Source organism: Haemaphysalis longicornis, unplaced genomic scaffold (genome assembly GCF_048455015.1).
Source record: "Haemaphysalis longicornis isolate Haplotype H1 unplaced genomic scaffold, Haemaphysalis longicornis Haplotype H1 scaffold_8, whole genome shotgun sequence".
In the NCBI taxonomy this organism is placed as follows: domain Eukaryota; kingdom Metazoa; phylum Arthropoda; class Arachnida; order Ixodida; family Ixodidae; genus Haemaphysalis; species Haemaphysalis longicornis.
Window position 1 is genome coordinate 39,148,400 of NW_027526445.1, and position 14,418 is coordinate 39,162,817.

The 14,418-nt window shown below is 45.0% G+C and overlaps 1 protein-coding gene across 1 annotated transcript in view; it reads right to left on the reverse strand.

The window, feature by feature from the left end:
* Positions 1 to 13,745, reverse strand: part of LOC144148171 (cytochrome P450 2C20-like) — a 63,225-nt gene extending 49,480 nt beyond the window's left edge. Inside the window, exons 1-2 of the mRNA XM_077679752.1 lie at positions 13,595 to 13,745; positions 3,362 to 3,605 (exon numbers count right to left, since the gene is read on the reverse strand). Coding sequence (XP_077535878.1) covers positions 3,362 to 3,585 — 224 coding nt within the window. The 5' untranslated portion in view covers positions 3,586 to 3,605; positions 13,595 to 13,745. The remainder of the gene's footprint in view (positions 1 to 3,361; positions 3,606 to 13,594) is intronic.
* Positions 13,746 to 14,418: the final 673 nt, after the last annotated feature.

A 14,418-nucleotide genomic window follows, 5' to 3' on the forward strand; every position in this document is an offset into this window, starting at 1 on the left:
CGTAACGTTCACTGCTCCACGAACTAGTTCACAAAACGCGCGCAGGCTGACACTGACGTGCTAGCGAGTTCTCGTTGGCGTGCTGGGACCATAAGCACCGACGGCTTGTGGGCAGTGGGCACAGGCCACAATCAACAGACCCTTGGCATGGTGCGAACACGCTTTTTAGGATACAGGCATGAGTGAGGCAAGCTCCAAATATGGGGGAAAAGCGCATGGCATTTGAGCGTACGCGTGTACGCGGAGGGCGTTCATCCACTGCGTAGGCGTCGGCTAGTGATTGCTACGATTCGAAGCCGTCCTGACAGGCTTATGTTATGCATTTTACAGCCGACGTCGTGGCCGAAACGCGGTACGACGATTACTGAGATATCGAGAATTCCCATCCAACGATGGCGTGGTATGTCAAGCATGGTGTTTTACGGAACCGAAACCGAAACTTGTTTGAATGCTAACCTTGGAAATCGTCTAATCACAGTGCGTCCACTCCAGTCGTCACAGCCTTTAGTTGGTGGGGCCTCCGCAAACCGCGCATGTTAGTTTTTCTTCTTTCGCTCTTTGTAAAATAATTACCGACTTGTCCACCGGATAAACGATGAAAAGTGTGCTAATTTGAGCCAGTCTACGCAGTGCAAGCAAAAACGGGAGCTTGAGAAATTTCCTTCGGTGTCCCTTTAACGTTGACAGCAGAACCGCGCACTTGGCCACGTTTTCGCCATATGACTGTAGCATTCCAATGACAGCGCCCACTTGTGTGCTGAATAATAACTTTGTAAGGTACTTTTTAAAAGAAAAACAGCGCACACGTTTTGCAGTAAAAACCATCTGTAGTACCCCTGAACGTCCACGGTTTGCTCAGTTTTGACACACGCAAAAAAAGTATGCTTAACTCGTAGCATACACAAATTCTCAGAATGAGCGATGCGTATGGCCTCCGTATTGTCTTCGCAGGGTATTAAAAATGCGTTTTTCCTCACGACTAGAGCTATTCAAAATCGTGTATTTTATCATAGCAGAGACTACAACTGCATCGAGTACAATATTCTTAAAGCTTGTCGAGCTAGCAGGTGCACCCCGGAGGTATTTAGGGCAAAGTGTAGATAACATTGCTCTTTATCCTACCTTACTCATAACCACAGCGGCGACGTTGCCTTTGGTAGCAGCTGACCTACGTTGGTTTCGAAACTCAATGAACCTAAGGAATATTTATAGGCTTATCATGAACATCAAATTAGCTCTGAAACGACTAAGTTGGCGAAACCGAAAAATTATTTGGCTTCACCGAATTATTCCAACCTGTTTATTCTATCAAGCGTTCTATATTTTATCAAAATATGGGCAATTCATCAGTACCTTTTTGGATGAGCGGAACAAAACGTTTTGCGTAAAGTGTTGTAAAGAGAGGACGCATGCCAAGGATCATAGTTTTCGCGGAGAATTTATGTGCGGGGAGCCTTTCGTCGAGGTCTAATCAAATATCAAAAGTCACCGCAATACACCACGTTCACTGATAAACCGCACGTTAATACTGCACGGACGGGCTCATGAAAATGCCGTACGCTTCTGCGCGCCCAGCATTAAGCTAGGCACATCAAAACTGTGCTGAGGCGCGTGGCGTATGAATCGTGCGTATCAACGAACGGCTGACAGTTTTTACTCACAAGCACGTGTTTTGCAAGTTTCTTAACACAACGTACACTAAACTTTTGTGTTTTGTTTTCCTATCGATTGCTTGCCTATGATGCCCTTCTGAATTCCTTGTGGCCGTATTGTCTAGAGACACGTTGACTACGAAAGAAAATGTGATGCAAGAAACTGCGTTTGATGGGGTATTCGGTTCGTAAATATGCGGAGTAATTGCTAGCGGGGACACGCACCAAGATATACCTTCACTGAGATTGAAAAGGAGGTGAGGCAAGAAGGATTGTTTTGAAAACGGGGAGTTATGACATTGGAGGTCCTCAGACAAATCAAAGAGTCCTCAGACAAATCGAAAAGAGAGTGTTGATCCACAAGGAGGACTGGCATACGGCAGAAACACATAGATTAAGCCATCGTGGCCAGCACCAATATGGCCATGGACCAGGAAGACAGGGTACTTATAGAGTATATTCTAGGACTCTAGGGAGGCAGCTTTACAGCTTGTATGTAAATTTGAAGCTGTTGGATTTAGTAGCATAAAGGTAGAAAGGGTAGATCGCTTGTGACATCACTGTTATGCTTTTTTAGGTAGTGGACAGCCTACTGTGGGTAGAGGTGTGAGTAGTGTTTACATACCATAATTGTGAGCGGCATATTCCAGCCCTCAAAGTGCCTTTGACAAAGGATTAGCAATTATGCGGTCAGCTCGCCCGAAATGTGAAGCCACTTTTTATAAAGAGACCCTACTGAACCCGCTGTACCCGCTCAAAGAATGCATGAAACCGGCTGGTGGAGCAAGAGGCCCACGGGCACGTCTGGTATGGTCTCGGCCAACTCCTCACAGACGGATAAAGACTTGAGTGTGGCTGTTTTGTACCAACCGAGCAAATCCGACCATTTCACGCATAAACCTACGTAGAATGAGCAACGACAAGGCAGTGAACCACCAATACTATTGTGCGTGGTTTCGAAGTTACGTTAGGAGTGCAAATAATTCAAAGCGCTTCCTGTAGAGGTTTTCTTCATCGCCAACACTTACACTACTTTTTTTTCCAACACCACAATGTACAAATGAGCGACTGGTTCGTGGGCGTACCCAAATCATAACCATGATTGAAAAATTATTGCACGTGCTCCTAATGCTTAAGTATATGTAAGAATTTAGGGAAACAACTCTCTAATTCAGTTTGGTGGGCACAAAGTAACACAAACGGTGGAAAAAGGGGGGTTTATACTAATCCTAACCAAGCACTGAGTAATATCCCACATTTCACACATTTCAGCTGTGTCTTTAGTCCAGAAAACATTGGTTTCAGTTTCTACTGAAGCCCTAGCACAGCGGCAAACGTATTTAAAACGTTTCTTTCCTGGTGTGGGGAACGTGTATAGTGGTACTTAAACAAAAAGACAAACGGCAGGGCGAGATCACGCATATGCAGTTAGAAGTGTTGGCTTCAAATCTTCCTTATTGTTTTTTAGTACACTCGTTTTACCTTTCTCAAATATAGTTTATTAGAACCAAAAGTCTAGTTTCGCGATTTCGCTACCTTCTCCATGCCAAAAAACAATAAAAAGTCTGCTGTTTTAAATATAAATATCATTTTTCAAGTATTACCTGTAAAAAGAGAAGATACGGCCTTGCGTACCACTACCTTTATAATATCAGTGGCGAGAAAAAAAATATTTTCAGATACATCTTTGAGATGATAAATTTGCTCACCGGAAAACCGGTCCGTACGCCTTGGACCATTCAAAAGCCTTCTTTTGGTGAAAGTCGGGGTGCAGTATCTCAACATGGCCCCATACGCTGTTTTTCGGAGGCATGGGTGGAAGTCGTGCGCCCGGGGGGATTCGCCGGAATAGTGCCTTTTTTCCAAGAAGCAAAACAAGCAGCCACCCCATAGCCGCTAGTGCACACGTTACGAAAACCAAATTCCATGTCATGGTGCTCACTGAAGAAGTCACTGCAAATAAAAAATCGCATGTTGCCATACCCCAAGCACAGTTTGGATATTTTGTGGACGCTCCTGTTATGTGTTCTCCTGAGTACTTGAGAAGCACGTTATTCAGAAAATGTACGGGAATAGTATGAGCAATCGTAAGTTTTCTTGCTTTCTGCTTCAAGCAGCTGAATTGAAACAAACGTTTGTGCAAAGGGCAAAAGTATCGATCACTGTTAATATTCCTGTAAAGCGAAAACCTTATGTGTCACACAAGGAAGACGACGTTGCGATTAGAGGATCGCCGCAAAATTCTACTTGGTCTACTTAAGCCGAAGGAAATACGAGAAAAATGGGAATTGAAGCCGCAGACGCTCCGTAAGAGGCAAGTGACCATAGGACTTTTCAACGTCTAGGCCAATGCAACGTTGTTTTCGAGGTGCCCTTAACTCTCCTCCTGTGAAAGTGTCCAAAGTGGCTTCTCAGGGTGTTATTTACCGTTATATTGGGCCCGTCATGCAGGTGGTATAATGCTTCAATAACATTGGCCCCAGTCTTTTAGAAAAGACTTCCCAATTTTATTCAGAATTCCTCCAGGGATAAGTCAGTGATGGTGACAGCTACCGTTTATGATTTCTGTCCGGGTCTTTTTTTCTATTTCTTTCATTTTAAACCTATATATCCACAATTCCAACAATCTCACACCCGCTAATTGGAAGCAAAGGTTCAAGCGACGGCTCCCGGTTGCGGTCGATGTACCAATTCTCACTGCCCTAATGTTTAACAATCCTATCACTCAAGCAAAGTAGATGCCCCAGAATTTGTTGGTAACGTTTTGTTCTTTATTTTCTGGCAACATATCTTCATTTTTGTGAGATGCCCTTTGAACGGCAAATGAAAAGGCTTGATACGAATATTCAAGGCACAACTAAGGGCTGCTCGAGGGTGGGATTTCGAAAAAAATTCATTTTATTCAACGCCGTGCGAGCCTGTATGTGTAATGAATGCCTGTAGAGATTGTGTCACCTGCTGCAGTGGTAATGCCTTCGTCACCAGAGAGGTATAAGGTGTTTTGCGTTGCGTCGTTTACTTGTTTTAGATGCAAAGTATCTCTTGCTCGGGGCTATGTTCGTTGTACGTCCGGCGTCCATCCGCACCTCTCCTCCTCTGCACGCCAGCGTTAATAACGTCCCTCTCTGTCCTCCTCCTGTCCACACCACCTGAATGCACTGCTCTTCCACTCCCCCTCTCCACGCCAGCTGTTATAACGTCACTCTCACTCTCCGCAACAGCTGTGCACGATGTTCCTCTTTTACCCTCGTCCTCGCCACTTCAGATAAACCAGGTCCGCGCCGCTGCTCCCTCCCTTCAGTAGCTGCTTCGGTCTGTGCCGTTCGATGAGCTGACAAAGGACGCCAACTATTCTGGCAGTGACCCGCCGCGGTGGTTCAGTGGCTAAGGCGTTCCGCTGCTGAGCACGAGGTCACGGGTTCGATTCTCGGCCGTGGCGGCCGCTTTTCTGATGGAGGCGAAAAGCAAAAAAAAATTACATCTTCCCACGTGGGAACCTTGAGGAGATGCAAAGCATCTCGATTTTGCACGAGTTTGCACGGCTTTGCATCTCCTCAGGGTTCCCACGTGGGAAGGTGGTGTAATTTTTTGCTACCATTCGGGCGATTTGGCATATCCGCAATAGCGTAAATATGTTTTTGGCCCGCTTGTAATTGTCTTGTTTCAAGTCAACCCTTGAAGGCCCACGTTGGTGCGATTTTGGTATTTTATTAGCGTCATCATTTTCCCTTTCAGGACCATTTATTTTTTATTTTATTTTTTCTATTCTGATTCCTTAAAGTGCTGCGCTCACCTACACACAAAGATTATTTTCTTCGTCTCATTTGCACTCTAATTCACCCTTGTGAGCTCATTGTATTCACTTAAAGCGCAAACGTGCGTTGCTGCTTCTGTAATTAGCATGCCCAAATTACTCCTGGACGCCTAATTACACCTCTCTGACACATGTTTCTAAATCAAATCCTTTAGCGCAATGATCAGTGCCGACATATTTCTTCGCTAAAACCAATGCTCGGCGATGGCGCATGTACGCATGTTGGATCCATATTTTGGAGCACCAGGTTTTCATTCCCCGGCCGATTTATTTTCTTTTTCGCTTTGGGTATGCTATCGGCTTCCACCATTTTACAGTCATTTGTCCGTGACGGGGCAAGTGATGCTACCCCCTCCCCCTAGGCGTAGAAATAAGATGTTTGAGAAAGCATTTGGTGCCGGCATAATGATCCTGTCTAACGAATCGAGTTTCCGGTGGAGCAACGTAGCATGAATGTCATGCACATTTTGCTCTGAAATAACCCGCACGGAACCAATAGACTTGCCGCATTCAATGACTTCTTGACTGCGCTTTGTTTCCATGTGACGAGCGTAGAAATCTACAACCGTAGAGGATTCTTGAATGCGTTTTATTTCCAAATGACGAGCGTAGGAATGTGCAACCAGTACAAGATAAAAAAGTAGCGCCAATCCACAGTGTGAATGTGAATGGAAAGCAAAGCTGTACACGGCCCCTAGAGCGATTACCCATGCGACAACACTTAAATTCACTCACGTCACTCTACAAATGGTGAAACCAGAGAGAAAAGAAACGCACGTAACCACACCCTCTATTACTTTAAAGAGATATTCCTGGTAAGGTTAAATTAACGTATGATGCATGAACGGTGGTTGGTTGAGTTGTGTCGGTGTAGTACAGGAGTGGAAACTCTTTTTTTCTAAAATTAAAGCTCAAACCCGGTGTTACACGATCTCACGTCTCAGTCTCTGCCATCGCGGACGGAGGCGATTAGATCGGCCGCAGAGACGGCGGAGGGGAAATACTTCTATTCAAATTTGTCAACGGTACAGAATGCGGCCTAGGGAAGTGGTTCCTTCTTCACTGTAGCCCATATTCAGTCCGCGCCGCCTGTGCTCTGTCCACCAGCTGAAGCTTGGTAGGTAGAGAGGGGCTGGACAGCAGCATCTTCCATTGCTATTGTTCGGTAGTTGACGAAAAAAGAGAGGAGGGTGCTGAGGGCTAAAGTCACCCACCCCGATTAGGTGGCAGAGTCTTCCAACTTCCGAGCAAAATTTACCTTCAGCGTCGTAATGATTCACATGCATTAAGTGAAGACGCGTCACGTGTGGGAAGGAGCCCGATTGTATGAGCCTTAGGGTAGTTGTTCTATGGAAAGGTCAGGGTGAGGCGAAGGTAGGGTCTATCTCAGAAGGCAATAATGCTTGGTTATGTCCCCGAACGAGACAAGCGGGTGACTGTCCTCGTGCAGCTCCATAGCACGGGTGGTAAAAGTGCAAGCCTCTTGGTGGGCGTACTCGTTGCCCTCAATGGAAGCGTGAGCAGGCGCCTAGATGAGGTGAATGGAACCGGTTGGGTAGTGTTCTTTAGCACACGCAGTGCAGCTCGGAATAACCACCCTCCCTGGTAATTTTCCTAGGCTTGTTGGGAATCGGTGACTACCTTCTGAACCCATGGTTGAGCGAGAGCCAAGGCAATGGGGGCCTCTTCTGCTGCCGTCATGTCTTGGGTCTTGAGTGAGGAACACAACAGGAGGTTGCTTCTGGTGGTAGCCACGACGTGGCGGACTGCTGCCCTCGATGTTGGGAGGCGTCTGTGTAGATAACTGCATGATACACGCCGGGGGCTGTGTTGAGCGCTTGGGCCCGTGCTTGTCGGCGACCCTCGTGGTGTGAGGGGTTCGTATTTCTAGGTAAAAATCTTGGTTCTTGCCGCCAAGAGTCTGAGAGTACATCACGCGGAGTGACATTTTGTGCTGCCAGCCAATCTGGTAAAGCATGCGGCGACCCGGTACAGTTATGCGCAATCGGAGCGTATGATTGAAGAAAGATGGCCATCTATCAGCTCTTCCACCGTGTATAGGATCCCGATCCTAAGTATCTTCTCCGTGGGTGCGCTCACGGGAAGACCAATGGCCTGACTAACCGTATTTATATTCATCAAATCTACCATCTTTATGTCCTCCTTGCCGAGAAGAAGATAGGGGGTGACGTAAGTAATTCTCTAGAGGACAAAAGCTTGATTAATCGAAACGTATCGGCTTGTTTTCGGCCTCGCTTCATCGGGGCAAGTCGCCTGATAATGTTTAGGATTTGGTTAATGCTGTGTTTGAGGTGCTGCAAGGGTCATAATTCTTTGTGTTGGAGTGGAGATGTAGGCCCAGGATCTTGATGACAGGGCTTGGAGTGATGGTCTGGTCATCAAAGAGTATTTGAGTACCTTCCTCGATGTGTCGTTTGGCGTGAGGGCGGACGACGAGGAGCTCTGAATTTTTAGGTGAACACTGGAAGCCACAGGCTTTAGCGTACAGGCGCACTAGAAGCGAGATTGCGTGTGTTTGTGTGAGCTTCTTTTAATTTTTGCAGGTCCTAGCGTATTCTCAAGGTGCGGACACGGCCGCTACACGTGCCGTGGGTGGAGGGCACAGCCGCGCGAGAGGTCGCGTGACGCTATCACGTGGCATTCAGCGAGAACGCATTGCATAAACCCGCGCATGTGCTTGATGAGTGCAAATCGGTAAGACAACGGGCTGACGCTTCGTTACTATATTAGCTACAGGTTTGATTCCTGGCGGTGCCAGTATCTTCTTTGATTTGTTCGCGGGAGTTTTCTGTTGACACCAATGGTCGTGAAAGAACCCTTTGGGGGTAGAGGTAAAAAGCTTTGCTTTAAAAATGTGGAATAAGTAATCGTAAAGCCGCAATATTATTCAAACCTCAAGGTTACATCTTAAGCATCTTAGCTGGTTCGGTGTAAATGGCTACAATGCGCCACAGCAGTGCCTTTACACCCGTGGGTGCGTACGCTGGACACTCAAAATGATCTGCAATAAACAGATACACCAATGTGAATGCAGTCTGTTATTGCGTCTTCATTCGGTTAACGCTATTTAGCTTTTGCATCCGCTGTTTGCACACCTAGAGCCGGAGAACATAGCTGCCACCAAAAGCTGAGATTCTCCTGGCTGCATGTGTACGTAGTCGGCGTCTGTAAAACACCTGTTTCACGCGACGCTTGTTTCCAGCAACGATACCACTACTCTGCTCGTCTCTTGTGGCCGCCACGAGTTTTTTGCGCTTGTTGCTTCTGGGCATAGTACACTCACAGAGTGGCGAAACGGCGCAGGTTTTAACTGACACCCACAGAAGAGGAAAAGCAAACGTGTACAGCAATCAACTTACAAAAAACGAAGACACGTATACACATATTCTGCGGGTTCACCGCGCACTTCACCATGTATGCTTGCGTGCCCAGATGTGATATCACTATAATGCTGCAAAACAGGTAGTGAGCTTGAGCGCTAGCTGATGAAGCCGTAAACATAAATGGCCTTCGTGGTAGATGTGCCGCTCAAGCCTAACAGCTCGAACATAATATTTTATATTGACAGCAATCTAGGGTGGTACCAGCATTCTAGTGAATTTTAGGTCGTATTTTGGCCGGTTTACGTAAAAACAAAACACGAATTCCATCTGAATAGAATTGTATATAACCGTGTTCTCTTGTTTCAAATAAAATAATTACAGTTGAGAGCGCTCGTCCAGCCTATTTTCTCCTGCTTGTGTCTATTAAATGCTGCTCTCTTTCACCACCATGTATCATCTGAAACAGTCGCAACTGTTGATCCTACTGCGTAGAATGCATATTACTGTCCTATATTAATGGCCGCCACACGTCCCTCGTTTGCCGGACCCTTTCTAGCCAGGACACAATTGCGCTCTAGCCGACGTTTCCCTTCTTTCAATGCGGTTCTGTTCCACGGGTCTTTCAAGACTGGGGGGCCTTAACGCTAAGTGCAGTATTTAAAACCACCCTGTTGGCGCACGTAACAAGACTCAAGTACACCGTTTGCTGGAAAACAAATATCAAGAAAATGAAGAACTCTCGTGAGCCACTTGCCCAAGGCGACCGCCGAACACCCCCGGCACACGCAGAGGCTTAAAAAAACTAGCAAAAACCCCAAGGAGCGAGAAAATGCCCATCGTGTGCGAGCGGTGCCTTTAGCAAAAAAAAAAAAAAAAACCTCGCGCGATCTTCACTAACCTGAAACCTAGACCGGGGCAGAAGCATGCAGTGTGAAGGTGTATTCTTGGGGTCTTGGCGTTTTTCCTACGGAGATAAAACTGTTACGTGATACATAAGGAGGGGCAAAGCATGCGGTCAAAAAATGTATTATTGGCGCCTTGGCGTTTTTACGCACGGAGATGACACCATTGGGATTGAGGTATACAGCTTTGCTGTAAGTGTCCTGTCTGCGAAGCACGATGTGTTCTAGAGCAAGGCGTTGGAAAACAAGTGTCCGGTGTGTACTTTTAATACGTGTTTTTCCCACGGATATAAAACTTTCTAGCGTGAGGTGTCGGACAACGAGTGTCTCGGTGTTTTAATACCGTGAATGTATAAAGCTACGACGACATGAGATAACGTGACGACATGAGGCGGGGCCGCCACGGCCCTTAAGGGTCTTCAAGCCTAAAAACCTACACCGCTTTCGTCAAGCGCTACCGCGCACGTAAACACAACTACACGGCTAATGCAAAACAAGAAAGGACAGTCTGCCTGGAAGAGGTCACTGCGGCTGCCGCATTCTCTAAAAGCCATTATGTATAAATGAAGACATGGCTACGAGTGTCCCAATCCTTCCCGAGATCAATTGCTCATCCCGAAACCACTGCTCAGAGGCAATGTCGAAGATCTGGTAGAAGTGTTAAACGTTCAGGTTGACTTTGCATTCATCACTCGCCGCAGAAAAGACGACGGCGTCTTCTATGTTTATGACGACGATTACTAGAACCCAGATACCTAAACAATGGTACTTAAATTTCACTACGTGTCTTGCAATGTTAACCTACAACTTCTTCGCCATTAAATTCTTGCGATTGAGTGCAAGCTTCCCTGAATTGTTTTTTTTCCCTCGGCCAGCAATCCGCACAATAACACTCCACAACTGAACTGGTAAAAGCGGTCTTCGTAAAGTACGATGACAAGCCTTTTCATAATTTGCGAAGTCATGTCAACCTGTCTTGTAAGATGCGTGGACTTTCGTGTTTCTAGTATTACGTTCCACCCTCCTGGGGTCACCAAGAAAAGTACGAAGAGTAAAAATCAAGATTGCGTACAAACTCGAAAAAATCGAAGTATCAAGTTACCTCAAACGCGTGCAACCGAATTTAAAGCTTTGACAAAATTCGAGAAATGTATGTACACGCCGACAAATCAACTATCAGGCTTTGGTACCGATTGCTGAACCCTGGACTGATGATTGTTTATTTAATATTGCTATGCAATACTTAAGTGATTTGCTCAATAGCCTAATGCATAGTAATTGCCCATCGTGTCTCCCGTGACACCACTAATACATTGGAACACTTGCTTGTGTATTTATTGAGTTTTAACTTCCCTTTTACGACAACTAATCTTTCTTTACATGCAGGCAAAGGGTTTTCAGCCGTCAGAGGGACGGAAAAAACGCACACCGAATCATTTAGGCACATTTAAGATATCAAAGCTAAACCGATAATGAGGAATTCTGGTATTTCGTTCCGCTTGTAGCCGCTGGTCTTCCTGGTGACCGCTACGGCGCCTGGCGAGAAGCCACCGTATATGCAGGATTCTACCGTTCTGTTGAATATTTCAACATCTAACCACAAAAAAAGAGCAAAACACGCCGCCAATTATACCACGCACACGATATATTGCCATTAACGGACGCCTCGACATCGTACAAAAAGTTGTTTTGTCATAAATCGGCACACGCTACCGGCAGCAAAAGCGTTTCCTTGAAGCTGCGCACTGAAAAATATGGTCCGCTTGTCTTCACTAGTCGTGAACCCACTACTCCTTGCTCCCTATGCACGTCACGCCGTTGGGTAATCTTCCCTTTCCGGCAAGATGATTACTTTCCGTTTAAATGAAACCTTCATCATTCGGAAGCACAGTGGAAAGCCGGGCTAAAGATGCTCCATGACTGCAACTGTGCACAAAACACGGGACCAGAGAAGAGGACACACACTCGGGTGTGTGTATTCTCTTCTCTGGTTCCGTTTTTTGAGCGCAGCTCCAGTCATGCTTCAAAATTCACAGAGCCGTTTCGCTTCGGTTTCGAATTGGTCTTTTCGGTTTTGAGGTAGTTGAATTTTGCGTCTCATTCCAGCGCGCACAAGTTTTTGAACGCCTATTTTAATAGGTGCACATTACAATCCTGCAAATAGGGTGTTCCGCACTGCGTCCAATTTAGCGCGGCTGGACGTTCAGGTTCACTCTTGACTGCTGTGCTCCTGGTGGAGCAGCATATTCAGGCCGCGTGCTGATTTCACAGTAGGCTCGCTGCTTTTGTGTGTGTTTTAGTTCAGAATCAAGCGGTTTGAAATAGGTTTCATCCACGATCATCCTAGCAGGTATATTTCTAGAAGTCTTTCGAAAGGTGTTAACGTTTAACTCTTGGCTATTATTTCTTCCGCTCTCGAGAGGAGACCCTTGGGGCCGGTACTGATGCTCTGTACAGACTTGCAACTGAAAAAAGTATTTTGCATTTTATTTGAACCAAAGAAATAGGGTGGTTCCTGCTTCACCATATCGCGTTAAATTTGTGTCAAAGGCTAACCTTTTATTTAGGTGTTATTTTGGCAATTTAAGTCACAGCATATCACTCCGCAGCCAGAAAGAAAAAAAATCAGGAATGGATTTCAAAGGGCCGTGAAAACGAGAAAAGGAAGCGAGCTTTAAACTGCGCTTCGTCAAAGATAGGAACTACGGATACGTTAAAACGCTAAGCATTTAAACTATTAATTCGCCATGACTACTAATGACTGCTACCATATTTTTTTCTTTCTTATTTCCTTACCGCCTAAGATATCGTTTTCTTTCGGTGCTGTCATTCGAAAAAACAGATGTTTACCATATAAAAGCTGCTGAATAACTATACTGCTAATAACCAATATTACCTAAGACGTAATCGTACTCCGAATTGTAGCGTAGATTTGGGTTTGGCTTCTAGAATTACTATTATGGTAGTTATATAATTTCTAGACATCGCTACTGATGAATCCACAAAAAACATACGGTATTTTTAAATTGATTGTCCAAACAAATTTCTCTGCCCAATCACCAACATTAAATCGTATACGTGACTGTCTGTTCTAACCATGTCCGACGTAAATGCGAAAGCAGCGTTGTGGCCCTCAAAAATCAATGTCCAGGCTACGTTTTATATAAATCTTTTTTTTTACTAGCGTCACGACGAAGCATTGCTAGCTTCCTTAGCATTATCCTAATTTACTAACACCAGCCATTTACATTTTATTCACCCTCAAAAGCCTACTAGATGATTGGAAACGCTTTTATCGCCTTTCTTTACAACATAATTACGTACCAGGTATTCTTAAAACCTAATAGCGCGCGATATTAAACTTTATTCGCTATGAATGTTAGTTACTAAAACATCTCATTGTTATAAGTTTGGTCAGAAACTTTCAAAAGTAAGTTTGTATATTGTATGGCCCAATACGCGCATACGAAAGAAATACTGATTAGCCTTACACGTTCATTGGAACGAAATAACACTTCCTGTGTATTTCCAGCACCAAGAGCATAGGCACGCAACTAATGAAAGAAAAAATGAACGTCTGTTACGACAATCCTAAGTTAAGTATACTGCTTATAGTTAATCTCACTATAAATGCTGCAACAGAGAGAAAAAAAACTATATTCCGGATGCAATATCCTGCAAGAAAAAACTGCTTAGAGCAGTCGTGACGTATCCGCACGTTGTTTAGATAACGCAATTTTTATTCTACAGGCCGAACAGCTGGGACTTCACGAACGAGTTTGGCAGTATTTTTGTTGATGGTGTAGTTTTGTGTACCATTACCTGACTTTCGCATCGACTGCCAAAATAGAAGCAAATAGAGGCGTCTTTTGCGTAACCTACCTCAAGAACACGCAGAAATGACTTTGTTGAAGGAAACGCCGGACCTGTCTTCGGTAGTGAAATTTGGAGGTACAAGCGAGCAGTAGATTACATTGCAGCTAAAATCATCAGCCGCTTTTATCCTTCAGCCGACGTAGCAGATCTGCGGCTGTTTATTTCCCACCCACAGCGCTAAAAACGTTCCATGGCCGAGCACATAGCTGCGTAACCGGAAATGCATACGCATGAGGCCGTTTTAAAACAAGCCATCTGTGTTCGCAAACAGAACACATCTCGGAAGTTTTGCGCTGTTATAACAGATGATGCATGAATAAAAGACAGTGGTTTCCGTTTAACGCTTTCTGTAATATAACTGCAGAAAAAAATAAATCAAGAATAGAACCTCTTTCGAGACAATTATTTTCTTGTTTAGTCGGAACAACAATGAAAATTGGTCAAGTATTTTTCTTCAGCCTTGCATCGAGTCTCGACTCGAAGAGGTCCTTTTTTTGCAGTCCGATTTATAGAATGTATGCGGAGGTATTGCTGAGGACCCCCACCAGGAGTAACCTCACATGTCACAATCAAGTACTAAAATCAAACTTACTGCAGTGAAAAGCCGAACGTCCGCATCCTTAGTACGTTTTGCATGCCAGCATTTCTTGGTTTCTCTTTAGTAGTACGTCAATTTAACCACGTTTATGACTTTGCGCCTGGCTAGCGTTGTGAGTGGTGTTTCTAGCAGTGTGGTGTGAGTTTCTAAGTGATTTTTCTAAGGCCGCGAAGGACTGTAATTGATCCGAATTGCCTGAATATAAATTTAGCTGAACAACCGCGCGTCCACA